Source organism: Nuphar pumila, chromosome 14 (genome assembly GCF_984573655.1).
Source record: "Nuphar pumila chromosome 14, dmNupPumi1.hap1.1, whole genome shotgun sequence".
NCBI lineage: Eukaryota > Viridiplantae > Streptophyta > Magnoliopsida > Nymphaeales > Nymphaeaceae > Nuphar > Nuphar pumila.
Window position 1 is genome coordinate 87,885,659 of NC_143262.1, and position 27,700 is coordinate 87,913,358.

The window sequence follows — 27,700 nt, forward strand, 5'->3', positions numbered from 1 at the left end:
CTATTTTATAGAGATTCTCAAAGAACTAAACTATAACCACCTCGGCTACGAACTGCCCACGTGTCCACCTGCAACTGCACCTCAACGAACCAAACTGGATCCATTTAACCCATGACCTAGCCAAGCTCACCAGTCCAGCACCAAGGCCATGCATACCATCCCAAAGTAGAACGGACGCTCATGACATTTTAAACTTTTATGGGGCAGTTCCGTCATTTACTAAAACAAAGAATAAAGACAAGGGGATCAACGACCGTCGCAACAAACCACTCAATCACCCTTCACCATAATACAACATATGATAAGATCCATCATACTTAGCCGTCCAACCTACGGCTACCCCATTTGAGACTAATCACAGCCACCCAGATACGTTAGTTGGACGGTTAGATCGACGTAGTATGATTCGTATCATATGACGTATGATAGAATATTTCTTTTCGTTCCATCGCGCCCTTTCCTTGCTCCCATAAATACCCCGCGCTTTCCCTCCTCCCTCGACTTTCTCCTTCTTCTCTTTCTCTCGTCTGAAAACCCTAAATTTTCTCTCTCATCGTCGAACGTTTCCGTCGTATCACGCAATGCAAGGAGGGCAGTTGATTATGGATGAGCCGCTCCGGCTCGTCTCCGTTCTTACTCCTTCAAAACAAGTAAGATTTTCCCTTTTTTCGATATTTTCTGGAATTCTTTGGTGCTCCAAGCGATTCTTTTCCTCATTATGTTTCTGTTTGATTCTTTCGTTACGGGACGTGGGAAGCGTGTGCTCGAAATTGCTGAGGCATGTTTTTTGAGTTTCATCTTTGCTTTTGCTCGTCTTCTTTTGTGCTTATGCCGAACTGCTGCTTTCTTTTTCTTTCTTTCTTTTTTCCAAGCAGGGCGAGTGTTTTGGATGAGAAATTTGCCTTCTTGTTCTCGAATTTTCCATCGTATTCCGAATTCTTGGTTTTTATTTACTGCGTGCTCTGTTTTGGATTGCTCATGACCGCTGTTTTTTCTTCTTTCAATAGTGGAATCAAGATTCCTTCTGTTTCTCCTTGGGGTGAACAAGAAAAAGGTGCTCATTTCTTTATCTAGAGTTGCAGGAATAGAAAGAAGCGTGTTTAAGAAGTCACCGGATCAAACCCTTTTGGCGCACGGGTATGTCCGTAGCTTTTAGAGGTGGGCCACGTAAGGCAGAGTGGCCGTGGGATCCTACCGGGGTTTTCTTGCTTGGGAGATCCTCATAAAAAAGAAGAAGTCTGTTTAGGGTTTGTTTGATGGCTTGTCCAGGATTGGACTGAATGAACGAACAAAATGTATACTACGTTCTGTCAGTTCTCTAACAACTGTACCAAGTCCAACGTTTGTTTCAACTATACAAGAGGTTGTGCTCCTTGTATCTGATGTTTGTTTTACGCTGTTAGCGGATAGTATGAACACACATGGATAATGGGTTGGATAACTTCGTTTTGGATCTTACTACTTGTTCTGCCCAACCATATGAGTGTTTTAACATGTTTATTATGGATTTTAGCCTCAAATATGGATCTAAAAACTAAAAGATATTTACAATTTGAGTCATTTGAGAAAAATTAAGAATTGATAATTTTTTTATATATAAATGATTTAATCAATGTCATATCACATCTAATTATGAAAGTTTATCATAAAAATATCAAACCCTAAAAGCAAATTAACTATAAAAAATCAAATGATCAAATCTTATTAAATCATAAAACTGTAAAATGCAATAAAATAAATCATAAATAAATAAAAAAACCCTAAATTATCAGAAAAACCCATAAAATTAAATAAAAATACCCTAATTCAAACTCTAATCAAAGAAAATAAAACAAATCCCTAATCAAATGCAAGAAAAGCCTTAATCAAATTATAAAATAATAAAATGCAATAAAATAAATCATAAATAAATCAAAACACCCTAAACTATATGAAAAAACCATAAAATTGAATAAAAAAACCCTAATTCAAACCCTAACCAAAGAAATTAAAAAAAATCCCTAATCAAATTATAAAACCTTAAAACACAATAAAATAAATCATAAATAAAGCAAAAACCCTAAACTATAAGAAAATAACCATAAAATTAAATAAAAACCACCTAATTCAAACCCTAACCAAAGAAAATAAAAAAATCCCTAATCAAATTAACTATAAAAAACCTTAATTTTAAAAAAATTATTCAAAGCTGTAATCATAAAAAATCAAAGAAAAACTTTAATCAAACCAAAGAAAACCCTAATCAAATTAACTATGTCACATGGGTGCGGGTGCGGGTGCGGGTGCGGGGGTGCGGAACAATATATATATATATATATATATAAAGTCCAAAAGTTGGACATAAATGGCCCTAGGTGCATTGACTGCACCCAGTGTCAGGTTGACCGCATCGGGTGCGGGTGCGACACCTAGTTGGAGAATCCCTGTGACATATATTAAAAAAAAATTTCTTGGCAATTTTTTTTTGGTCCAAAAAATTGGACCAAAATGACCCTGGGTGCGTTGACCGCACCTAGGGTCGGGTTGACCGCACCCGGTGCCGCATCCGCACCCGCGTTGCGTCGACGCGGGTGCGGCACCCTGCTAGCCGAATCCCTGTGACATACAAATTAACTATAAAAAGCCCTAATTAAAAAAAATTGATTAAAAAAACGTAATCAATGGAAAAACCCTAAATAATAGAAATCAATACGAAGAAGAAGAAAGAAAGTCTGTTTAAAGTGGAGTCTAGAGAAAAAAACACCTAGCTGCACATATCTCACTCTAATGAGTGAGGATTTCGTAGTTCTGGATCTTCAAAATTGCTTGGTCCTTTGATTTTTCTGGGATTTCAGAGGATATCACTGTTACTCTTCATGTTGATTGGCTACCAATGAATTTTTGTTATCGGGTTTCACATTCAAGCTGGGGATATAGATTATAGACCGCAATGAGATTTTTGAACATGAGACCCCCCTGTTAAGATAGTGCAACTCCCCCTTGTCCAGCTATCATGAAATTTACAGCAATAAGAAAAAAGAGAGGTGTTGACCATTTTCACTTAAATATCTTCTGAATTCTTTGTGGGATGTGCAGAGCTTTTTCCCATCATTGACCAAAATTGTTGGCACACTTGGACCAAAGACACGATCTGTTGAGGTTATTGAAGCTTGTCTGAGGGCAGGAATGTCAGGTAAACTTTTATTCATATTTTTTTTCCTGTTTCTTTTACAGTTGATGGTTATTCAGCCATGTATGTGATGCTGCAACAGCTTATGATTTTATGGCATGGTTTTGGCAGTTGCACGTTTTGATTTCTCGTGGTTAGATAGTGACTACCATCAGCAAACACTTGTCAACCTCAAGGCCGCTGCTAAAAATGTTAAAATGTTGTATTCTGTAAGTTGGTAACCTTTCACTTATTTTTATGGATCACTAGATAATGAGTGTGGACCGTGGAATAATGTGAAAACTTTGAGAAGTTATATTGCGTTAAATTCTTCTGGTATTAAATGATGAGAAGCATTAAAAGTGTTAGTGCCTCTTGTACATGCAACCGAGCATATGGAATATAAATGAAATAGTTGGACTGTAGTCATTTATATTGGAGCTATAGTGCAGTTTACAGCTTTAACTATACTCACCAACTATTTCTATATTTTCAGCTTATGGCATTTTTATGTCACAAGGGCATGCTTTTTCCACACATTTTGTATGACATGATCAATATGTATCCAACATGAAATACCATGCTGCATGGTGGTGTCCAACTTGGTCGACTATGGCTGACCAATCTTAAACTCTGTCAAAATGTTTCCAAGAGTACAATCATCTTTGGTAAATGTAATCAAAATTGAAAGCAGAAAAAGATTAAGAGTAAAAAATAAAATTAATGAGTAAGAAAAAAGAACTTTAAAGCCTTTCCTTCAATTTTGAGATGGAACACATCAGGAATGCCTTCCTAGTGCTGGGAGTCCTTATTTCCATATTCAGAATCAAATTTTCTGGGATTAAAGAATCATTATTCCTAGATACATTAATCAAGATTCTTGAAGCATTCGTATATTTATAGTTTTCATCTATATGTTTGAATAAGCACTAGAGAATACATGCCAATTGTTGCGTAGATTTTTCATTATTATTATTAAGATATTGGCACATATCACATACATAATTGTTGTTTTGAATGATAGATGCACGATTTTGTGTTGGTCATTTAAATAAAGTGGTATAGGAATGTCTTGTTTACCTTTAGGAACTGCTTTTTGCTTGTTTTTTCACTTCCCTGCCACTTCATATGCATATCCTATATTGCTTCTGAACTGGTTCTTTTTGATATGTTGGTTTACCTAGAATATTTAATATCATTCTGATGAACTTTTCTTCAGACCAGTGCTTAATGTTTTAGGATTGATAAACAACAACAACAACAACAACTACGCCTTCATCCCAAAACAATTGGGGTCAGCGATATGAACCAAAAAAGAAATTCATTTTGGGTCTTCCACATGAATCCTTTTCCTCCAATCATTTCTATCCAACGCCATGTCCTCGGTGAGGTTCAAAGCATTCATATCCTTTCCTATCATCTCCATCCAAGTCTTCCTAGGCCTACCCCGACCTCTTTTAACTAATATATTTTCCCATTTCTCCAACCTTCTAACTGGAGCATCATTAGGCCTTCGCCGAATATGTCCAAACCACCGTAAACGATTCTCTCGCATCTTATTTTCAATTGGTGCAACACCTACCTTCTTACGTATCTCTTCGTTCCGAATCTTATCTTTTATTGTATTTCCACACATCCATCTAAGCATCCGCATCTCAGCTACACTCATTTTTTGAATATGATGTCTCTTGGCAGCCCAACATTCCGTACCATATAGTAAAGCGGGTCTAATAGTCGTCCTATAAAACTTTCCCTTCAACCGCAATGGCATTCTACGATCGCACAGCACTCCAGTAGCACTTTTCCATTTCATCCACCCAACCTTTATCCTATGATTTACATCTCCATCAATTTCTCCATACTTTTGAATGATGGATCCCAAATATTTGAAATAATCATTCACCGGTATATCTTGCTCACCAAGCTTCACTACACTCCCATCACTACTTCGTTGCTTACTAAACCGACATTCCATATATTCAGTCTTACTCTTACTCAACTTAAAACCTCTAGCTTCCAATGTCTGTCTCCATAATTCTAACTTAGCATTAACCCCAGTTCTAGACTCATCAATCAAAACAATATCATCAGCAAACAACATACACCACGGTACATTTTCTTGGATTGATCTCGTAAGCTCATCCATCACTATCGCAAATAGGAAAGGGCTTAAAGCAGATCCTTGATGTAACCCAACCGTTATCGGAAAATTGGTTGTCACCCCTCCACAAGTGCGGACATTGGTTACTACTCCTTCATACATATCTTTAATTATACTAATGTACTTGAGAGAAACACCTTTCTTCATCATTGTCCACCAGAGAACGTCCCTAGGTACTCTATCGTATGCCTTCTCTAAATCAATAAAAACCATATGCAAATCTTTGTTCCTCTCTCTATATCTTTCAATAAGTTGTCTAAGAAGATGTATAGCTTCCATAGTTGATCTTCCAGGCATAAAACCAAATTGATTCTCCGATATCATGACAACCTTCCTCAACCTAGACTCAATCACCCTCTCCCAAAGTTTCATAGTATGACTCATGAGTTTTATACCACGATAGTTTGTGCAATCTTGTATATCACCCTTATTCTTATATAAAGGCACCAAAGTACTCTTCCTCCACTCATTAGGCATCTTATTTGTTCGCCAAATCAAGTTAAAAAGATTTGTCAACCATTCTAAACCTTTCTCTCCCAAGCATTTCCAAGCCTCGATAGGTATACCATCTGGGCCAACTGCCCTTCTTGATTTCATTTTCTTCAAAGCCTCTGCAATTTCTTTCTTTTGAATCTTGCGCATGAAGTCACGATTTATCTCATGAAAAGGAATGGAGAAGTCTCCAAGATCTTGAGCATGACTATCATTAAATAGCTTATCAAAATAATCTTTCCATCTTTCCTTAATCTCCTCATCTTTGACTAAAACCCTTTGCGTTTCATCTTTGATACATCTAACCATACCCAAATCCTTCGATTTCCTATCTCTCATCTTTGCAAGCCTATAAATATCCTTCTCGCCTTCTTTGGTATCCAACTTGTCATAAACCTCCTTATATACCTTAGCCCTCGCGTTTCGAACAACTTTTTTAGCTTCCTTCTTTGCTATCATATACTTCTCCAAATTCTCATTATCACGACTCTTACTTAGATTTCTATAACACTCTCTTTTAACCTTAATAGCTAATTTGACATCCTCGTTCCACCATGATGTATCCTTACCTAGTGGTGCACCGCCTTTAGACTCACCCAATACCTCCTTAGCTACTTTTCTCATACCACCCGCTATCTTATTCCACATTGATTCTGAATCCTCCTCGAGACACCAATCAACTTCCTTAACTACCTGCTCTACAAACATTCCTTGTTTAGCTCCTTTCAGTGCCCACCACTTAATTCTAGGATCTATCCTATGTCTATCCCTTTTGCGGCATTGTCTAATTCTAAGATCTAAAATTAAGACTCTATGTTGTGTAGCTACACTTTCTCCTGGTATAACCTTACAATCGATGCAACAACCCCTATCTCTCTTTCTAAGTAGGAAAAAATCTATTTGACTCGTATTAACCCCACTTTTAAATGTTACTAGGTGAGACTCCCTCTTCCTAAACCAAGTGTTTGCTAAGATCATATCATAGGACAAACAAAAATCTAAAATCCTTTCTCCACTTTCATTTCTTTCTCCTATACCATAGCCTCCATGGATATTCTCAAATCCATCCCTACTAATGCCTACATGTCCATTAAGGTCACCGCCGATGAAAATCTTTTCTCCATAAGATGTCTCTTGTACTACTCCATCTAAATCTTCCCAAAATTGATGCTTAATGGAATCATCTAAACCTACTTGAGGTGCATAAACACTAATAATATTAATAATATCCGTACCTAATACTAATTTAATAAGTAAAATTCTATCACCCTTCCTACGGACCTCAACTACATTATCTATAAACTGACGACTCATAACAATCCCTACTCCATTCCTATTCCTATTTATTCCTGTATACCAAATCTTATATCCCCAAGGTTCTATCACTTTAGCTTTCTCACCTACCCATTTGGTCTCTTGAAGACATAAAATATCAATCTTTCTCCTACACATAACATCTACTAACTCTACCAACTTACCAGTTAAAGACCCTATGTTCCAAGTGGCTAACCTAATTTTATGGTCTTGGACTAACTTCTTTACCCCCACCCGTCCAACAAAGTGAGGGAACCCTTGCCTATTTGACACCACACCCGGGCGCCGGTGTGACGCGTCGCTTCTGGGCGACGACCTAGCAACCCTTGCACATTTATCACTGCCTCCGGGCCTAGAGAGTACAGCGCGTCGCTCAGTAGGGAACGCCCCAACGAAATTCTCATATTGGTTCATTTTCATAGGATATGACAAAGTTTTTATGCTGGCTGTCACAGGCCTACCGCAACCCTCCTCCTTTATCCGGGCTTGGGACCGGCAGTATTCAAAAAATAAAAGAAAAGAAAAGATGAAAAAGGATTCTAGGATTAACTTAAGGTACCATTTTCAGTCTTTGTCTGCAGATGTGTTAGTAGCATTTTCTTTTAGAGAAAACATTTTAGTCCATTAATGAGCCATGGGCTAAACATTATAGGGAGGCCCTAGGTTTTCATTAGAGACCAAGTTAGTCCATTAAGTAAGAAGTCATGAGCTAACCATTTCTGATAAGTCCTTTGTTGTCAATTTCCATTTGTATTAGTGCACCAGTGAATGGTGTAAGTATGGATATGATTCCTCAAGTACTATACATTTATCTAATTAACTATGCCAAAAATTTTTACTTGTTAAAGATAACGATATTTAGGCGTAGGGATTGTACAATAAAAGAACCATTTTTGGAGTTTGATCTATGAATTTTTTTCTTTCCTTTGCTTGGAAACACATTTTGTATAGCCTTCTCTTTTTTCTTTTTGCCATCATATTCCATTGATTTGGTATAAAAGTCAATGTTAGCTTCATGGAGTAACAAGTTTTCTGTGCACATACATGCATTGATGCATATTTGCATTCAGATAAAGTTTTTTATTCTTATTCAACATCTGCTTTTAATGTTTATGGGTTAACTGCATTATCTTTCTATTTTATTAGGTCATGTTAGACACAGTGGGACCTGAGCTACAGGTTCATAACAAGACCGGAAACCCAATCGACTTAAAAGCTGATAACCACGTCATTCTCACTCCAGACCTCACTAGAGAACCCTCTGCCATGGTTTTGCCTGTTAATTATCCCGGGCTTTCTGAGGTATTTACATCATATGTTTCAAAAATGTTCTTGATGGAAAGAGCTGGAATGATCTTGTTCAACCCCCGCTGTGTGTGTGCGTGTGTGGGTGTGTGCCGGTGTGCGTGTGTGCGTGTGTGCGTGTGTGCCGGTGTGCGTGTGTGTGTTTTTCATTTATAGATGCATACTTCTATTTATAAATGATGTTTCTCCTCTTATATTGAACACAGGCTGTGAAGACGGGTGATACTATCTTCATAGGACAGTATCTTTTCACTGGAAGTGAGACCACCTCTGTGTGGCTTGAGGTGAACATAGTTCTCGTGCTTGTTTCAATTATATTATATCGAGACAGCTATATGTTGAGTGTGGTGTATGGTTTGTGCAGGTCTTAGAGATAAATGGTTTAGAAGTTGTCTGTCTTGTAAAGAATAGTGCTACACTTGCAGGTTTCATCTTCACAATGCACGTCTCTCAAGTTCATATCAATATGCCCACCTTTTCTGATTTTGATAAGCAGGTAAATTGATTTTAGCTTTCCATCCTGGTATTTGTAGTTTCTCATTCACTTGCCTATGGATTATGGCATATCAGTTAAGGCTGCCTAGATCTGTATGATGTATGTCAAGGTTACCTGGTACATGTGTTTTAATTTCAAATTATTCATGTCTTTTAATTTCAATTTCTTGCAAATTGAGTATTCCTTTTGGTTGCAATCTCATTTACTAAAGGACTTGTAAAATAACCAGCTTATGTGGTTCCTAGGGAAATTTAATTTGTCTAGACTATTAAAAATCTTTGCCATTTTCTTGAGCTTTTATCTGATTTCTGGGCCATATGAATACTGACTTGGACAGTGAACTTTTAAATCAGGACAAATACATTACATTCTTTCGGTGTTTTCTTTTCACTAATAGTCTTATTTGATCTTAGTGTAGCATGTCAATCCTCTTAGAAAAGCGCCACCAGATCTTTAAGCTAGAAAAATAACATAGTAATGGAGTCAAATAGCAGACTGCCTATTTGCGAATCCTTGAAATGTCACAAACATTATAATTTTTAATTAAATTGTACTTATTATTATTTGAGGAGAAACCAACCCATTATGATTTATGGTTCGCACATCCACAATACAAGCTGAGAGGTACCATGTTGACAGTGGCCCTGTTTAGGTGTTCGCAGTGTAAAACTCCTTGGGTACCCCATCCCCACTGGAAAATTTGCCCCATCTCTTCAGGCTTATGGCAATGGATGTACACACCATGCATCAAACTTGCAATGTCCTTTGGCTTGAATACCTTAAGTCGACCCACCTAGCCAGGTGGGAATCAAATTGTACTTTGGGCAAAATTATTGTAACTACCAAAGTTACAAAGAACTGGTAGTTGGCAGTGAACAAGACCTGCATTGCACCTTTATCTTTTATTATGTGCCTCAGTAAAATGCACAGTTCTATAGATTATCTTGTCCGACATCAAAGCTGCAGCCAATTTTTCATCCAATGACAAAGTCTGGTTCCATAATTTTATGGTTCTATTTTCTTGCCTTGAATAGAAATTTTATGACTGTATGATCCAATTTGATTATGTATCATTTCTTATTGCATACATGTGCTCCAACAAGCTTCTGTCAAATCAACAAGTAACTAGTTGTTCTGAACCTGCTGATCTTTGAGTGGTCGAGCAATATACTTGGGTTCTTCTGTTGACCAGTGAGGCTTGGTCTTGATTTATGCTATCATTCCACTGTATTAGGATTTCCGTTGCCTTTCCCTTCTTAATTGGCTTGAACTTTTATCCTTTTTTATCACGACATGCCAAAGTTTAGTGTTTGTGATGTACCAGGTTCAATAAATAGGTATTCCCAAATAGTAAATTAACTATTTTTTATTTAACTAGATAACATATGGTTCATGAGCATCATAGTGAAAGACATAGCAGTCTGTGGCGGTTTCCACTGAATGAAAACAGATCGAAACAAGGAAATTTTTTGCTTGATATATGAATGCTTTTTAGTTTTTACTTGTATTACATTGACACCCTTTTTCTTTTATGATTTGTATTTTCAATTTGTTGTATCATTTGATGTGCTGATCTAGCAATATTGGGCATGTATCCTCTTGTATTAATTTTTGTTTATTTATTGTCAGATTATTTCAACATGGGGGGTCCACAACAATGTTGATATTATTTCTCTTTCATATACACGTCATGCAGAGGATGTGAGAGAGGTATTTTAAGTTTTAAGGATCCTCAAGGATGTTTATGGTCATGTATTCACAGGCTTTGCGAAATTTGCATTGATGTATTTATAACAGTGGATGATGTACCCTATACATAGGGCATGTTTGCAATGCCCTGTGATTCTTGGATTTTCTCAAGATCCTGTAATTGTAATTTACAATCAAAACACTTTGTCAAAGTTGGTGAAAATGAGAAAGTACAAGTTGTGATTTGTGGTTACCAGCGGTGATTTTCCTGCCTTGAATCTGGTGAAAATTGGTCACAAGATTGACCATGTGACTGAATCACAGCTTGAACTTTCTCAGCTGTGATTGTTCATCCCACTTGTGACTAAAGCAAACATCCCCATAATTGTTTATTTTATCCTGTATTCCTTCTCCGTGGAAGTAATGCCATGTATATCATTCTTTAGAGTCAAGATGATTGAGGATTCCTTATCGGGTATCAGTTTTAGTCACCTTGTGCTGAATATATTATTGATAAATATAAAGGACAAAGCACCTGATGGATATATTCTGGGCAGGTGTATAGCACTTCTGTGCCAGTCTCAAAAATACCAAGCTGTGCTGTACAAGCCTGTATCTTGCCATTAACATCTGCATACTGTTGAAATTTCAAATTTTGTTGGTAAACATTCAAATATATTTGCCTCTAGAGAAGAAGACTCATGTTCTTTCAAAGTTGTATTTTTTCTTGTTGGACAAAAAAGAAAGTCAAGTTGAAAAAGTCTTGTTTCTAAGGTGCACAATATGAAGGATTTTTTTTTCTGAATTGGTGCTTTAGTAATTTAGTTCTTGAGAATTGAGCTGGAATTACATTGTAATTAAGTGATGGTATCTTCGTTTTGTCATGAGTTGATGATGAAAGTTTTGTCCTATATTTTACAGCTTAGAGATTTTCTTCAAAAGCAAAATCTGCATCATGCACAGATATTTGCAAAAGTGGAAAATGTTGAGGTAAGCCAATCTTTTCTCATTGAAATTTTGCCAAATTCTGCTTTTTAGCTATTTCATTCCTTGTAATATTTGTTGCTTATAACTTCCCAGGGTTTAAAGCATTTTGATGAAATCCTTGAAGCAGCAGATGGAATTATCCTCTCGCGTGGAAATTTAGGAATTGACCTTCCACCAGAGAAGGTTAGCTGTTCTGCTTATACATGTAGAGGCACTGCATTGTAATATAGCAATGCATTACCCTTATCCTACCATCCAAGTTTTTTCCATTATTCTGAGGTGAAATTTCTTATAAGATCAAAGACCTCCAATTACACTATGCATATGGAAATTGATGTTTAGATCTAATTTCGCATCAGTCAACATCTATTTAAAATAGAAAAGGTTCACATAATCTTTTTTGTTATAGACATCCAACCATGAGATTTAAGCAAAATTCAATAATCTAGGTCAAAATCCAAGACTTGGGGCGTTTGAACTTCATTTGGTATAGTCACCTATACTCATTTTTTTCATGAAAATCTTGGATTTATTGCATGTACTGTAAGAAAATGGTGGTATTCCACAGAAGCACTTGAATCAACAAAACAAGTGTCTAGAAAGACACTTCACACAAGACCCGTAAAAGGGTAAATATGGAAAACACAATGAAAAAAAAGATTTTATTCAAACTATGAAATGCTTAAAAAGCATTTTCTTCAAGTGAGATACAATGGGGGATGCAACCCCTATTTATAAGAGAGGGGAGGAGAGCTCATAAAGAGCTCTCCCTCTAGCCGTTGGAGCTAGTCCAACGGCTAGAAATCTAGCTGTTGGACTAGCTCCAATGGCTAGAGTTTGGTCAAGTTCCAACTGGAACTTGACCAAAACCCTAACTATCTAGTTCGATGTGAACTAGATAGTTATGATACAAAATAAGAGAAAAATAAATTAATAAGAAAATAAAAAATAAAAATACATATAATTCTTTTTACATTTTAACACTCATACTTACGGTACAATGAGCGAAAGTTTGTTTAAGAGAGTGAAATTGGGGAGCTGCAAGAGGCTTGGTGAAGAAGTTTGCTAACTGGTATTTTGATATAACATATGGCAAATCAATTGTTCCATTTAAGTACTCCTCTCTTACATAGTGACAATTCATTTGAATGTGTTTGGTGCGTTCGTGGAACGTCCAGTTGCTTGCAATGTAGATTGCACTCTTGTTGTCACAACACATTCGTGAAACGTGTGTTGCTGCAGCTCCCATGTCCGTAAGTAGACGTCGGAGCCATACGACCTCCATTGTGGTGGTTGCCATGGCTCTATATTCAACTTCAATGTAGGATAGAGAAACCTTTTGCTGCTTATTGCACCTCCACAATATGAGAGATTCACCTAAAAACACACAAAAACCAATGGCCTATTATTAGGATCACCTCCCCAGTCAACATCAGTATAAGCAATTAAATTCAATGATGATGAAGCATACAAGAAGAGTCCTTGTGAAAGAGAGCTCTTTAAATATCTAACAATACGTAAAACCACTCTCATGTGAACAGAGGTGGGAGCATGCTGAAACTGGCTAGCTGTGTGTACGTCATGTGCAATGTCTAGCCTAGTGATAGAAAGATAGGAGAGTGCTCCAACAAGCTGTTTGGGGTAGGATCATCGAGACGCTCTCCATCATCAATTTTCATTTTAACATTGATTACTTCAGGAGTGTCCACCATTTTTTATCTGTAATGCTAGAGCTGAAAACAATATCATAAGCAAATTTAGATTGAGATATCAAATATCCTCGAAGAGAATAAACAACTTTTATTCCTAAAAAATATCTCAAAAATCCTAAGTTAGACATTTCAAAATGAGTTTTAAGAAGAGTTTTGATGTTGGCCACTCCCTGTTTGTCATTACCAGTGATGATCATATCGTCCACGTATTAATAAACAAGGCAGTGTCAGTTAAGCAAGAATGAAATCCAATATCTGTCATAACATAACTAAACTTGTCATACCAGACTTTCAGTGCTTGTTTGAGACCATAGAGCCTTCTCAAGACGAAGAATTTTGCCTTTGAGAATACAAATACCAGGTGGAGGATCCATGTAGACTTCTTCAACAAGACTCTCATTTAAGAAAGTGTTTTTGACATCCATTTTAAAAATATGTCATATTTTAATAGAGGCCAAGGCGATTAGAGTTCTGACAATGGTCATACGAGCTACAGGAGCGAAGGTTTCTTCATAGTCAATGCCATACTCTGGAGCATAACCTTTGGCTACGAGTTGTGCTTTATATCTTTCTAGGGTCCTATCACTTTTGGTTTTGACCAGAGTTATCAGAAGCTTCTTAGGTAGGTGGAAAGCTCCCTTCCCGGAAACTCGCTTCGGAAGCGCGATACTCCTCGCTTTCGAAACTTCATGCGAATCTCGATTCCCCCACGCTTCTTCTATGCTTCCCACACACATGGTCTATGCTTCCTATATGCTTTTCTCGCGTTTCTTTTCAAGATTCAAGTTGTTTATGTATTTTTTCTCACGCTTTCACTCACTTTCCATGTACTTTCTTTAAATTAGTAACCATCATTGTTAGATTTTAACAAAAATTTAACTCTTTTACTGAAAAATCATGAAATATAAGAATGATCAATTTTATTTTAGTTTTTATTTGTTTCTTGTTCGATTCCTATTCAATTACCATATTGCTTCATTTTTTTAATATTTCGCTTTTAAATTGATACTTTGCTTCCCGCTTCCTATAAATTTTAAAATGCCTTGCTTCTCGTATCGTTTCCTTCTTCTAGCTTCAACCCATTCTTTATGATTTTTGGCTTTAGAGTAAGAGGAAGGTTCAACATAGGATTGGATTAATGCAAAGGTTGCCCTATATGACGGTGAAAATGAGTCATAAGAAACAAATTTGTGGGGAGGTCTAGAAATTCTAGAAGTCCGTCGAGGAGAAACTTCAGAAAACCTTTCTAACGCACATGGAGGATGTTGTTCTCCAACTCTTCGTCTTGCATACTGCAATCCAACTTCCCTACTGGTTTGGTCTCTGCTATCAATGTCATGAACAATGGGGCTTTGATCATTGTCAAAGTTACATTCAAAATCTTCTTCATCAAATTTTGAGGTTACATCTATTAGAAAGGAATATTCAGTATTATTCTTAGGTTTTTTACTCTCAAAAGCATTTTCTTTTTCTAGAAAAGACACATTTCTTGATACATATAATTTTCCATTTTGAATATCATAGCACCTGTAACCTTTTTTATTCTCAGCATATCCAAAAAAGGCACATGTGATTGCTTGAGGAGAGAATTTATCATTTTTTTGTAAATACAAAACATTTGCAACCAAAAACTCTCAACCTGGAGTAATCTGGTGTTAAATCATAAAGTTTCTCAATTGGACATACATTTTTTAAAGAAGAGGATGGCATTCTATTGATGAGATAGGTGGCAGTTAAAACCAAAACCCTTTTGGAACTTTACTTGCAATCAACAAAGTCCGAGTGGTTTCCATAACGTGGCGATGTTTGTGTTCAACAAGACCATTTTTGTTGAGGTGTGTGGGGGCATGATCGGTGATGAGTAATGCCATTATTAGGATTAAGATAATTTTTAAATTCTCTCGATATAAATTCTCCCCCTGAATTGGTGCGAAAAAGGAGATATTACTTTAAAATTTGTTAATAACCATTTTATGAAACATTTGAAAGTGAGCAAAAACTTCAGATTTATGTTTAAGAAAATAAATCCAAGTGTGTCTAGAAAAATCATCAACAAAAATGACATAATACACATAACCGCCTTTAGAAATAACTAGTGCGGGTCCCCAAACATCCGAATGTACTAACTCAAAAGGTTTTGTAGTGACAAAGGTTCAACTAGAAAAAGGTAATCTTTTCATTTTTACCAAGAATGCAATATGTACAAGCACAATTTTCAGATTTACAAAATTTTTCCAAAGTTGGGAAGAATCAAATTTTAGACATATGAGGATGGGCAAGTCTTTTGTGCCATAATTCTATTTTCAATTTCTGAACATTTAGACAAAAAACATTCTTTGGTAATTCCAAAAGGTCCATGTAATATAGTCCTCCTTCTTTATGACTTTCCCCAATCAGCTTTCCTGATCCTGATTGACGATCATGTACCCAACAACTATCAAAAGAGAATGATATATTACATCAATAATCAGAAATTTGTGAAACAGATAAAAGATTCAAATTTAATTTTGGGATATATCTAACATTAGGAATACAAAAACTTTTAGATTTTTGATAACTTTCAAAACATCATATTCCTTTTATTTCAAAGGATGTTCCATCTACTGTGAAAAATTTGATATACTTGAATTGTTTTTAAGATATTCGGATAGGCAGTTGTCATTTGAGGTCATATGAAATGAAGCACCAGAATCTAAAAGCCAAGGAAAGTTACTTGGACCGAAAACAAATGCGACTGCTGCTCCAGTTGAGGCTTTAGTTAAAGATGATACCCCTTTGAGAAGAGGTTGGAGGATCTCCATCGATTGAGCCATTGAAACAGGTGCATCTTGGTCTTTTGGCTCGACTTCAACAGAGGCAACCCTTTTTTCATCCTCCTTTTTAGTTTTGGACATTAGTGCCTGTAATGCCCTGGCTCATGACAGTGGTGGCAGATAACTTTTATTTTGTCGAACTCACCATTTTGCCTTCTAAAATTAGGCATCCTGGAAGCACGAGTATGATTCTCTGGCCCAGATATTGCTAGGACGGAATCATCATTTGTTTTTTGGGTGCTCTTCCGGAGACGATTTTCCTTCATTGTTAATTCTTCAATAGTTTCCACAATAGTGGGAACTGTTCCACGGTGAAGGAGGGCCGATTTGGTGGACTCAAACTCCAGCCTTAACCCAATTATAAATTGGTAGAAATGTTCAGTATCGAGTTGCTTTTGGCGAAACTCGATATCCTCGGCACAGTGCCATTTCGGTTCTAAAAGAGCTAATTCTTCCCAGAGTTCGGATAACCCATTGTAATATTCTCGAATGGATTTGTCATCTTGGGTCATCGTCCGAACGTTCTCTTGAAGATTGCACACATGTGCAATATCTTTAAGGGAATACATATTCTTAAGGTATTTTCATGTCTTATTGGATGTTCAAACTTGTCAAGACTAGAACACTTTAATGTCAACGCTATTGATAAGCCATGACATTATTTTAGCATGTCCCATCCTCCACTCTTTTTAATTTTTTTCATAAGAGGCTAAAGCCTTGATTTTCTCCTCCTCCGACAATGAGACTTCTTTATCTCCCTCTTTATTGGTAAGGGATAGCTTGTTAAAATGTAAAACTGTACATATATGTATATATAATAATATTATATTATTATATATATATATATAAATACATTTTTAATTTCTTTCTTTTCTGTATTTTTTTTCCTTTATTTTTATTTTTTGTCTTTATGTCATCTAGTTCAGTTTGAACTAGAATGACTGTTGCTAGCCTGTCCAGACTTGACTAGCAATAGAGCTGTTGGACTGACACAGTCTACAGCTCTTAATAGAGCTGTTGGACTGACACATTCCAACAGCTCTAAATAGAGCTGTTGGACTGTGCCCAACAGCTCTATTGAGTCCTCTTTCAGCTGTGTATATAAAGGGGTGCAGCCCCTCTTGTATTTGACTCCAATGCTTCTTAAGCAATTGGTTTTTCATATCAATAAAGAATACATTTTTATTTTTATTTTGTTTCCAGTTATACCCTTTTTAAGGGTTATGCTTTAGTGTCATTCTTGACACTTGCTCTTGTTAATCAAAGCTCGTGTTTCGAAGATCCCCATTTCATTTCATGGTATCAAAGCCGCGGAAGTACTAAATCTTGAGGAAAAGCTGCCTCGGTTTCCGTGCCCGTTTGCAAAAGTGTTCGCCACTTGAAGAGAAGTGTTTTATCACTTCATTGGAAAAGATTTCACATCTTGTTGTATTGTTTTTTTTTTCTTTCTTTCTCATTTTCCTTCTTGTTTCTCTTCTATCCCTATTCTTTCTCTCCTTGTAATCGATGGATGACAATGATAAAGTCACCATCATGCCTATGAAACTAAGCGATACGAACTATGTAACATGGGCTTCAATCATGAAGCACCATATATGGGGAAAAGGCTTATGGGGGATTGTGGATGGTTCCGATTCGGAACCTAAGCTATCTCTTACTAAAAAGGAGGGAGATAAAGACGTCCCTCTATCGGAAGAAGAGAAAATCAAGGCTATTGCCTCATACGAGAAGAAATGGAAAGAATGGAGAATATCTCATGCGAAGATAATGTCATGGCTTATCAATAGCGTTGACATTAAACAATGCCCAAGTCTTGCCAAATTTGATCATGCCGATAAGGCATGGGAATACCTTAAGAATATGTATTCCCTTAAAGATATTGCACACGTGTGCAACCTCCAAGAAAAAGTTCGAATGATGACACAAGGAGACAAAACTATTCGTGAATATTACAATGGGTTGTCTGAACTTTGGGAAGAACTTTCCCTTTTAGAACCAAAGTGGCATTGTGCCGAAGACATTGAGCTTCGTCAGAAACAACTCGATGTTGAACATTTTTACCAGTTTATCACTGGATTAAGGCCGGAATTTGAAACCACTAAATCGGCCCTACTTCACCGGGGAAAAATTCCTTCTATTGTTGAAACTATTGAAGAGTTAACAATGGAAGAAAATCGTCTCTGGAAAGGTTCTTTAAAAATTGAAGATGATTCCGTTTTAGCCGTGTCTAGACCAGGGAATCATGTTCGATCATATAGGCCTCCTCACTTTAACCGACAAAATGGTGACTATGATAAGAAGAAAGTTATTTGTCATCACTGTCATGAACCGGGACACTACAGGCCACAATGTCCCAAACTTAAGGAGCTGAGAGAAAAAAAAAGCTGCAATTGCTGGATCGGAGCCTAAAGATCAGGATGCACCAGTTTCCCTGGCCCAACTAATGGAGATCCTTCAGCCTCTCATCAAAGGTGCCTCTTCCTCATCTGAAGCTTCAACCGGCGCAGCAGCCTCATCTTTTTCTGATTTAGGTAAAATTTCTTGGCTTCTTGACTCTGGTGCATCTTTTCATATGACCCCAAATAATCAAAGTCTATCCAAATGTGTTAAAAATAAAACAAGTGTGTCAAAGGTCTTTACTGCTGATGGAACTTCTCTTGAAATAGAAGGAATAGGAGATTTTGAAAAAATTTATAAAACAAATTTTTTTTTTATTCCAGAAATTAGACATGTTCCCAAATTAAATTTAAATCTTTTATCTGTATCTCAAATTTCTGATTATGGGTGTAATATTTCTTTTTCTTCTCATGGTTGTTGGGTACAGGATCGCCAGTCAGGCAAGCTGATTGGGGAAGGCCATAGAGAAGGAGGACTCTATTACATGGATTTTTTGGAAATGCCGAAGAAAGCTTTTTGTTATAATATTCAAAAAATAGAGTTGGAACTGTGGCATAAGAGACTTGGTCACCCACATATAGCCAAAATCCAACATTTTCCAAATCTAGGGAAATTTTGTAACTCTGAATCATTTGATTGTAAAGATTGTATTCTCGGCAAAATGAAAAGATTACCATTTCAGAACAGAACCTTTTTCTCTTCAAGACCACTTGAATTAATACACTCGGATGTTTGGGGTCCTGCACCAGTAATTTCTAAAGGAGGATTTGTTTACTATGTTATTTTTGTCGATGATTTCTCCCGACATACGTGGATGTACTTTCTCAAACATAAGTCTGAAGTATTTTCATACTTTCAAACTTTTCATAATATGGTTAAAAACAAATTTCAAAATGATATTACTATTTTTCGCACAGATTCAGGGGGAGAGTTTTTATCCACATATTTTCAAAATTATCTTAAATTGCATGGCATCACACATCAAAGATCTTGTCCTTATACACCTCAACAAAATGGATTGGCAGAACGAAAACATCGCCATATTATAGAAACCACTAGAACTTTATTAATAGCAAATCAAGTCCCTAAAGACTTTTGGGCAGAAGCTGCCTTAACTGCCACCTATCTCATTAATAGGATGCCATCTTCTTCGTTACAAAATATCACTCCCATTGAAAAACTTATGAACATTTCTCCAGACTACTCTAGATTAAGAATATTTGGGTGCAAATGTTTCATATTTACTGACAAAAATGATAAACTTTCCCCTCGTGCGATTCCCTGTGCCTTTTTAGGATATGCTGAAAACCAGAAAGGTTATAGATGTTTTGACTTCAAAAATAATAAACTATGTGTCTAGAAATGTTTCATTTCTTGAAAAGGAGAGCTTCTTTGATTTTAGAAAATTAAAAGACGTCACTGAGTACTCCTTTTTGCTAGATCTAACATCAACATCTGATGAATATGACCTTGATTGTAACTTTGATGATGATCCAAGAATTATTGATCTTAATGTTGAAAATGAAGAAGTTCATAGAGATACTAGTATTCAATATTCCAGGCGACAAGAGTCTAATACTCCATGTGCACTTGAGAAATATTCTAACATTCCAACTAGACAATCATCCCGAATCTCGAGGCCTCCAGAAAAGTTTGTATCATACGAGTCTTTCTCACCCACATATAGGGCAGTTATTGCATTAATTCACTCATATGAAGAACCATCCACATATTTTCAAGCAAAAAATGATATCAAATGGATAGAAGCCATGAAAGTTGAATTAGATGCACTTGAAAAGGCTTCTACATGGAATATTCAAGATCTTCCTCCAGGGAAGAAAACTATAGGATGTCGATGGGTTTATAAAATTAAAACCAAGAGTGATGGTACTCTTGAAAGATATAAAGCCCGTTTAGTAGCCAAAGGTTATGCCCAAGAATATGGGATTGATTATGAAGAAACTTTTGCTCCGGTGGCTCGTATGACTACTGTCCGAACCTTAATTGCCTTAGCTTCTATCAAAAAATGGTCTATTTTTCAAATGGATGTCAAAAATGCTTTTTTAAATGGAAAGCTAGTTGAAGAAGTATATATGGAACCCCCTCCTGGTCTAAGTATTCCTAAGGGTAAAGTCCTTCGCTTAGAAAAAGCTCTTTATGGACTTAAACAAGCACCAAAAGCTTGGTATGATAGGTTTAGTCGTGTTATGATTGATATTGGTTTTCAATTCTGTTTAACTGACACTGCTTTGTTTATTAAGAATTCTGATGCAGGGATCATTGTGCTTCTTCTCTATGTGGATGATATGATCATCACCGGAAGCGATAAACAGGGAGTTGAAACAATCAAAACACTTCTTAAATCTCATTTTGAAATGACTGATTTGGGCTTGTTGAGATATTTTTTAGGCATTGAAGTTGCTTATTCTCCTAGAGGATATTTATTATCTCAGACTAAATTTGCTTTTGATATTGTTTTCAGGTCTGGTATTACTGATGATAAGAAAGTTGACACTCCAGAAGTTGTTAATGTTAAAATGAAGATTGATGATGAAGAACTTCTTGCAGACCCTACTCCTTACAGACAGCTTGTCGGGGCACTTTCCTATCTATCCATTACCAGACCAGATATAGCACATGTTGTTCATACAGCAAGTCAATTTCAACATGCTCCTACTTCTGTTCATATGGGAGCAGTCATGCGTATTATCAGATACATCAAGTCCTCTCTTTCACGAGGACTTTTCTTATCTTCCTCCTCTTCTCTTGATTTAATTGCATATACTGATGCTGATTGGGGAGGTGATCCCAATAACAGACACTCAACCACTGGCTTTTGTATCTTTTTAGGAGAATCATTAATCTCTTGGAGGTGTAAAAAGCAGCAGAAGGTATCTCTCTCATCCACCGAAGCTGAATACAGAGCCATGGCAACCACGACCATGGAAGTAGTTTGGCTCCGACGACTGCTTGCTGACATGGGAGTTGAAGCAACAAAGGCTTCACAAATGTGTTGTGACAACAAAAGTGCGATCTACATTGCCAGTAACAGAACATTCCACGAACGCACCAAACACATCGAAATGGATTGTCACTACGTCAGAGAGGAATATCTACACGGGATAATTGATCTGCCATATGTCACTTCAGAATATCAGTTAGCAGACCTCTTTACAAAGCCTCTCGCTGCTCCCCGATTTCACTTTCTCTTAGACAAACTTTCGCTCATTGTACCGTAAGTTTGAGGGGGAGTGTTAAAATGTAAAACTGTACATATATGTATATATAATAATATTATATTATTATATATATATATATAAATACATTTTTAATTTCTTTCTTTTCTGTATTTTTTTTCCTTTATTTTTATTTTTTGTCTTTATGTCATCTAGTTCAGTTTGAACTAGAATGACTGTTGCTAGTCAAGTCCTGTCCAGACTTGACTAGCAATAGAGCTGTTGGACTGACACAGTCCAACAGCTCTTAATAGAGCTGTTGGACTGTGCCCAACAGCTCTATTGAGTCCTCTTTCAGCTGTGTATATAAAGGGGTGCAGCCCCTCTTGTATTTGACTCCAATGCTTCTTAAGCAATTGGTTTTTCATATCAATAAAGAATACATTTTTATTTTTATTTTGTTTCCAGTTATACCCTTTTTAAGGGTTATGCTTTAGTGTCATTCTTGACACTTGCTCTTGTTAATCAAAGCTCGTGTTTCGAAGATCCCCATTTCATTTCATAGCTTAGGTTCCGAATCAACGATTCTCCATAAACCTTTACCCGTGCTTCATGATTGAAGCTCATATTACATATTTGTGTCAATTAATTTCATGGGGATGATGGTGACTTTAGTTTACAAGGGGGGAAGAAGGAAGGATAGAAGAAAAAGGAAAGAAAATATGAGAGAAGGAAAAAAAGTAAAATACAATGATGTTGTAGCCCTTCAAATGATTCGTTTTGTAGCCAATAGTAAAGTGATAAAACACTTCTCTCCAAGTGACGAAACACTTTTGCAAGAACAAGTTGATAACATACCTTTTGCACAAGAGGCACATAAACTAAGGTGGATTTTCTCCAAGATCTAATAATTCCGCTGCTCTGATACCATGTAAGAAAATGGTGGTATTCCACCGAAGCACTTGAATCAACCACATAAGTGTCTAGAAAGACACTTCACACAAGACCCGTAAAAGGATAAATATGGAAAACACAAAATGAAAAAAGGATTTTATTCAAACTATGAAATGCTTAGAAAGCATTTTCTTCAAGTGAGATACAATGGGGGATGCACCCCCTATTTATAAGAGAGAGGGGAGGAGAGCTCATAAAGAGCTCTCCCTCTAGCCGTTGGAGCTAGTCCAACGGCTAGAGTTTGGTCAAGTTCCAACTGGAACTTGACCAAAACCCTAACTATCTAGTTCGATGTGAACTAGATAGTTATGATACAAAATAAGAGAAAAATAAAATAATAAGAAAGTAAAAAATAAAAATACATATAATTCTTTTTACATTTTAACATGTACTGTCTACGTTTTGTGGAAATTGATTTCCAGTCTATTCCAGATTATGAAATAAACTTTTTTTCCTTCTAGAAGTTGATTTTAGGTCCAATTACTGTTTTCTTTTTTTGTGAAAATGTTCTCGATTTGTATTTGATCTTCCCTAGTTTGTTACACTTAGTGCATGGTAGATCTGCAGCATCTGCCCCTCATGACTTGGCAGTTTTGAGATTGCTTTATCAGTTCAAGTTTCTGCTCTGGTCTAGCTTCATCTGAAGACTCAGAGATTGTATTGCAGGTTTTCTTGTTCCAGAAGTCTGCTGTTCACAAATGCAATGTTGCAGGAAAACCTGCGATTATTACTCGAGTTGTGGATAGCATGACTAATAATCTACGTCCAACGCGTGCTGAGGCCACTGATGTGGCAAATGCTGTCCTTGATGGTTTGTATCGCCCAGATTTCGTGCAGATCCTTTATATCTCTGTCATCCTTTGTCTTCTGTGTCTTAAAGGCTGGATGTCTTTCTATTGTGCAGGAACTGATGGTATTTTGTTAGGTGCAGAAACCCTGAGGGGCCTCTACCCAGTCGAGACAATTAGAACTGTGGGTAGAATATGTGCTGAAGTATGTCACTGGATCTGCAATTCTGCATATTCTTACAGTAGAATTATATAATTTATATTATAATTACTTAATTTTACTGTGCACACAGGATAAATAAAATGCTTCTTGTTTCATTTTTTTGGTTAATGCCTGGCAGCCTATGTCACATGGGTGCGGGTGCGGCACTTTCAAAAACCTTGGGTGCGGGGGTGTGGCAAAAAATAAAAATTATATATATATATATAGATAGATAGAAGGGGGGTCCGTGGGTCCTGCTGACCGCAGGGCGGGGCCGCCCCTGGCGGGGGGTTATAGGGGGCAGCCCCCCCAAGATTTTTTTTTAAATTCTGCAGCCCATTTCATAGGTCATAATTAAAAAAAAAAATCAAAAAATGGACCAAAATGACCCTGGGTGCATTGACCGCACCGGGTGCCGCACCCGCATCGCGTCCCCTGTGACATAGCTGGCAGCTGTACTAGTTTATCAGTGCAATGGATAATGGTTTAGTACTACTTTTCTAGGCATGACAATTGAAGGAAAGCATAAAACATGATATTTTTTTCTCATTTAGATATTTGTAATTTGCAAATAGATTTCAGAGGTCTTTTTTTGTATATATGATGGAGATAATCTGTTTTGCAGGCTGAAGTTGTTTATAATCAATCTCTTCATTTCAAGCGAATAACCAAACATGTTGGTGAGCCAATGTCGGACGAGGAATCAGTTGCCTCATCAGCGGTATTTGCAGTACCATTTGTTTATGATATCTATGCTGTGACATAATTGGCGTTTTATTTAACCTACCAATTCTTTTTTATGTTATCAAAAAGGTCCGTTCTGCAATCAAAGTTAAAGCAGCTGTAATTGTTGTATTCACATCATCCGGGAGAGCTGCAAGGTCTTTTATAAGCCTTTTCTTCTAGAAATGTGATGTTCAGAAAAATAAAAGGGATGTTCTGGTGGACTGGCTCTTTAAACATTTGCCACTGCAGGTTGATTGCAAAGTATAGGCCTGGCATGCCTGTGTTGGCTGTTGTTATTCCAATGCTCATGACTAATTCACTGAAATGGACCTTTTCTGGTTCAACTCAGGTATAATTTCAAACTGAAGTTCCACGTAATGGGTTTTTCACACTTTAAGACTTCACTCTTGATGCAGGCAAGGCAGTGTCTGTCATTGAGAGGTGTCCATCCCATTCTTGCCGCTCCAGCTCGTTTGGTAATATTTTGAAGTGCAAACTTTTTCCTCACTTTTAGGTTTTAAAATTGTATAGATGGTAGAATTTCTACTGAAATAAAGAAAAGATCATATAGGTTACTGCTCTAGTTTAGTATGTTTTTGTAACCTCTCTAAAATCTAAGTTTTTTACATTGCGAGCTATGTCAGACGAATACTCCATTTTGACTGCTGTTCTGTATCCCTTTATCTGCAAGTCATACTGGAAACTTCATAAAAATGGCTGTATCCCTGTATCCGCAGCTGTATCCATGTGACATAGATTGCGAGTGTCACTGCTCTTATCATCAGCAGATGACATTAACTCCCCCTTCCTGGGGCTATATTTTAAAGCCTTTCTACTTTCAAGTTTTGAATCTGAATAATGATCGTGTCAGTGAATAATATACATTTCTTATTTATCTGCAATGAGAATCATCACATTTTTGTTAAATGTGATCAAACTTTGAAGTACTTATGTTGCATCTTTCGGTTGGCTTTTACTTTATGTTTTAGGTATACTTAATTTATTTGCGTTTGGATGAAATTACAGTAATGTAAATAAAGTAGAAGGGTGACTCTCTTTATTGCACTTAAAAATTTATGCTGCTGGTCAAAGGAGCAAATTCTGCTAAAGATTAGTCAAGGCACATAGCTCATATATATGGGGGTTTCCCTTATTGTAGCTTATTTCATGTTGCAGGATGGTCCTGCCATCTCCACCGAAGAGTCCAGGCTCACTCTCGCACTTGAACATGGAAAGAAGGTTGGATTAGTTAAGCCCCATGACCGGATTGTCGTGTTTGAGAAGATTGGTGATTCATCTGTGGTCAAAATTATCGAGGTTGAGGACTAGGTCGAGGGATGAATTTTGAAAGAAATGCTATGGCTATTGTATCCGCCTGCAAAATTTTGTCTCCATTTTTTTGTGGTTTGCATTTTTTGCAGCATGTTTAATAAATGAGGATTCCAGAAGCCCCTTATATGGGAGGTTTTCCCAGCTGATAAAGTATAAACAGTTTAACTTTTTGTATTGTCCAAATCTGAACCTGAGGCATGGGCTCTTTAAGATAGTACTTTTAATATTTTGATCAGTTTTTGCAAGTTTCATGTGACTGTTCACTAGTTATGGCTTCTCTTTTAATAGAAAAGCTGCATTTTGTAATTCAATTCAACCACCCCTTTGCACTCAATGAAAAGTGCTTTGTGTGTGTGTGTGTGTGTGAGAGAGAGAGAGAGAGAGAGAGAGAGAGAGAGAGAGAGAGAGAGAGAGTTATATCTTTATTTAAATTATAAACCTCTTTATTTTCATCAGTTGAAAATTCCTTTCATGATTATAGTGAAATAATGGAAATTTTTTCTAATTGGGTTCCTTAAAGAAGAGCACATGTATTATATAACAGATGGAGAATATAATGATTGCAACATCAATTGTGATAGCAGTGAGAGTCTGATCACTGAGCTTCATGTTCTTCCCACCAAGCCCATCAGCCATGTCGGACAGATTCCCACTTCTTGTGACATCTTGTTCATAAGGGTCCTCTAGTCTCACCTTCGTCCTTTCGGCTTGATGGTTCGCGGCTTCCTGAGCCAAGCTCCAGTCATAAAACTGGCACCTCTTCATTACTTAAGACATCGTAAGCTTCTCGCAGACACATTAACTTGTCCAAAGCTGCCTTTAATAGGAGTGATGTGGTATCAGGATGGTATTCCTTTGTCAATCTTCTGTAAGCTGCCTTCTCTTCCAAGTCTGCTTTAGCCGATACCCCTACAAAACTGAATTTGCAAATTATGTCAAGATTAAAATAAAAAAATCTGTCAAGCTTAGCCTGGCTGGTCCAAATAGACTGTTTGGTTTGACCAGGTTGCGGCCCATTGACTGGATGGCCTGGACCACCCTTAACCAATACAGGCTTTTCTTGGTTTAGACAGCAAAAGATCCAACACCAAAAACAAAGACTTGCTCGTAATAGAAGCCTGTAGTGTTCTTGAGAAGTTCAGAAAATTTCTCCCCAAAGTTCTCTTGTTTCTCTGCACCAACTGTGCTGGACTTCCCTCCTACCCAGCCTTTTTCAGGATTATCCCAACCGATGAAGTTGGTGGAAAAAAGAGAGGCTCTGGATGAACGAGGAAGACAATTACCCAACCGTCTCTCACTCTTCGTGGAAAAGGGAAAGGATAAACCTTACCCTCCATGACCAGTGGGTGGAGGGTGAGGTTTATCCTCACCCACCGAACAGCTCTCACAGTGAGCCCTCCTGCCCCCAAAACCCCTTTTGATATATATATATATATATATATATATATATATATATATATATATATATATATATATATATATATATATATATATATAAAGAGAGAGAGAAAGAGTGAGTCATCTGAGCGCCATCGAGATGAACCGTCGCATGTACGCCCTTCTCCTTCTTTCTTGTTTCGTTTTGGAAGGTTGGCATCCATGGCTGCCAGCGTATTAAAAAAAATATCCGGCAGCCATGGCTGGTGGCATTGTTGCAAAGAGAGAGAGAGAGAGAGAGAGAGAGAGAGAGAGAGAGAGAGAGAGAGAGAGAGAGAGAGAGAGAGAGAGAGGGTCAACAACCAGAGGTTGTCGGTAACCTCTGCAGCAAGGGGGAGAGAGGTCGGGAAGGGGTTATGCCCCTTCTGCTTTAAACCCCAGCCCTGAGTCGGCAGAACCGACTTGGTCTGAGAGGTATACCAGACCGAGTTGGGTCTGCCGAATCTCAGATCAATCTAGGTGCAACCCAAACTGAACCAAGTGGTTTGGGTCCGACCTAGACCAAACTAAAAAAAAAACTTGATCGTAGTCAACCCAACCGGTTCAGACTGAACCGCACCAACTCAATTGG

General features: G+C 37.1%; 1 protein-coding gene across 3 annotated transcripts; it reads left to right on the top strand.

Annotated features, from left to right (window-relative positions):
* The first annotated feature begins 505 nt into the window (after positions 1 to 505).
* LOC149817284 (pyruvate kinase 2, cytosolic-like) lies at positions 506 to 26,032 on the top strand. Of its 3 annotated transcripts, XM_089987248.1 has the most exons (16): positions 506 to 650; positions 3,076 to 3,172; positions 3,281 to 3,378; positions 8,262 to 8,417; positions 8,627 to 8,704; positions 8,785 to 8,916; positions 10,546 to 10,626; positions 11,527 to 11,595; positions 11,686 to 11,775; positions 23,311 to 23,455; positions 23,549 to 23,637; positions 24,260 to 24,355; positions 24,448 to 24,515; positions 24,610 to 24,709; positions 24,777 to 24,836; positions 25,537 to 26,032. In XM_089987248.1, exons 1-16 carry the CDS (start codon positions 582 to 584, stop codon positions 25,687 to 25,689), a joined length of 1,581 nt encoding a protein of 526 aa, XP_089843374.1. In that variant the 5' UTR covers positions 506 to 581; the 3' UTR covers positions 25,690 to 26,032. The 3 variants fall into 3 exon arrangements, with proteins under 3 accessions (XP_089843374.1, XP_089843376.1, XP_089843377.1); XM_089987250.1 differs by lacking the exon at positions 24,777 to 24,836 and having other exon boundaries at positions 25,537 to 25,944; XM_089987251.1 differs by lacking the exons at positions 23,311 to 23,455; positions 23,549 to 23,637 and having other exon boundaries at positions 25,537 to 25,944.
* The last annotated feature ends 1,668 nt before the right edge of the window (positions 26,033 to 27,700 follow it).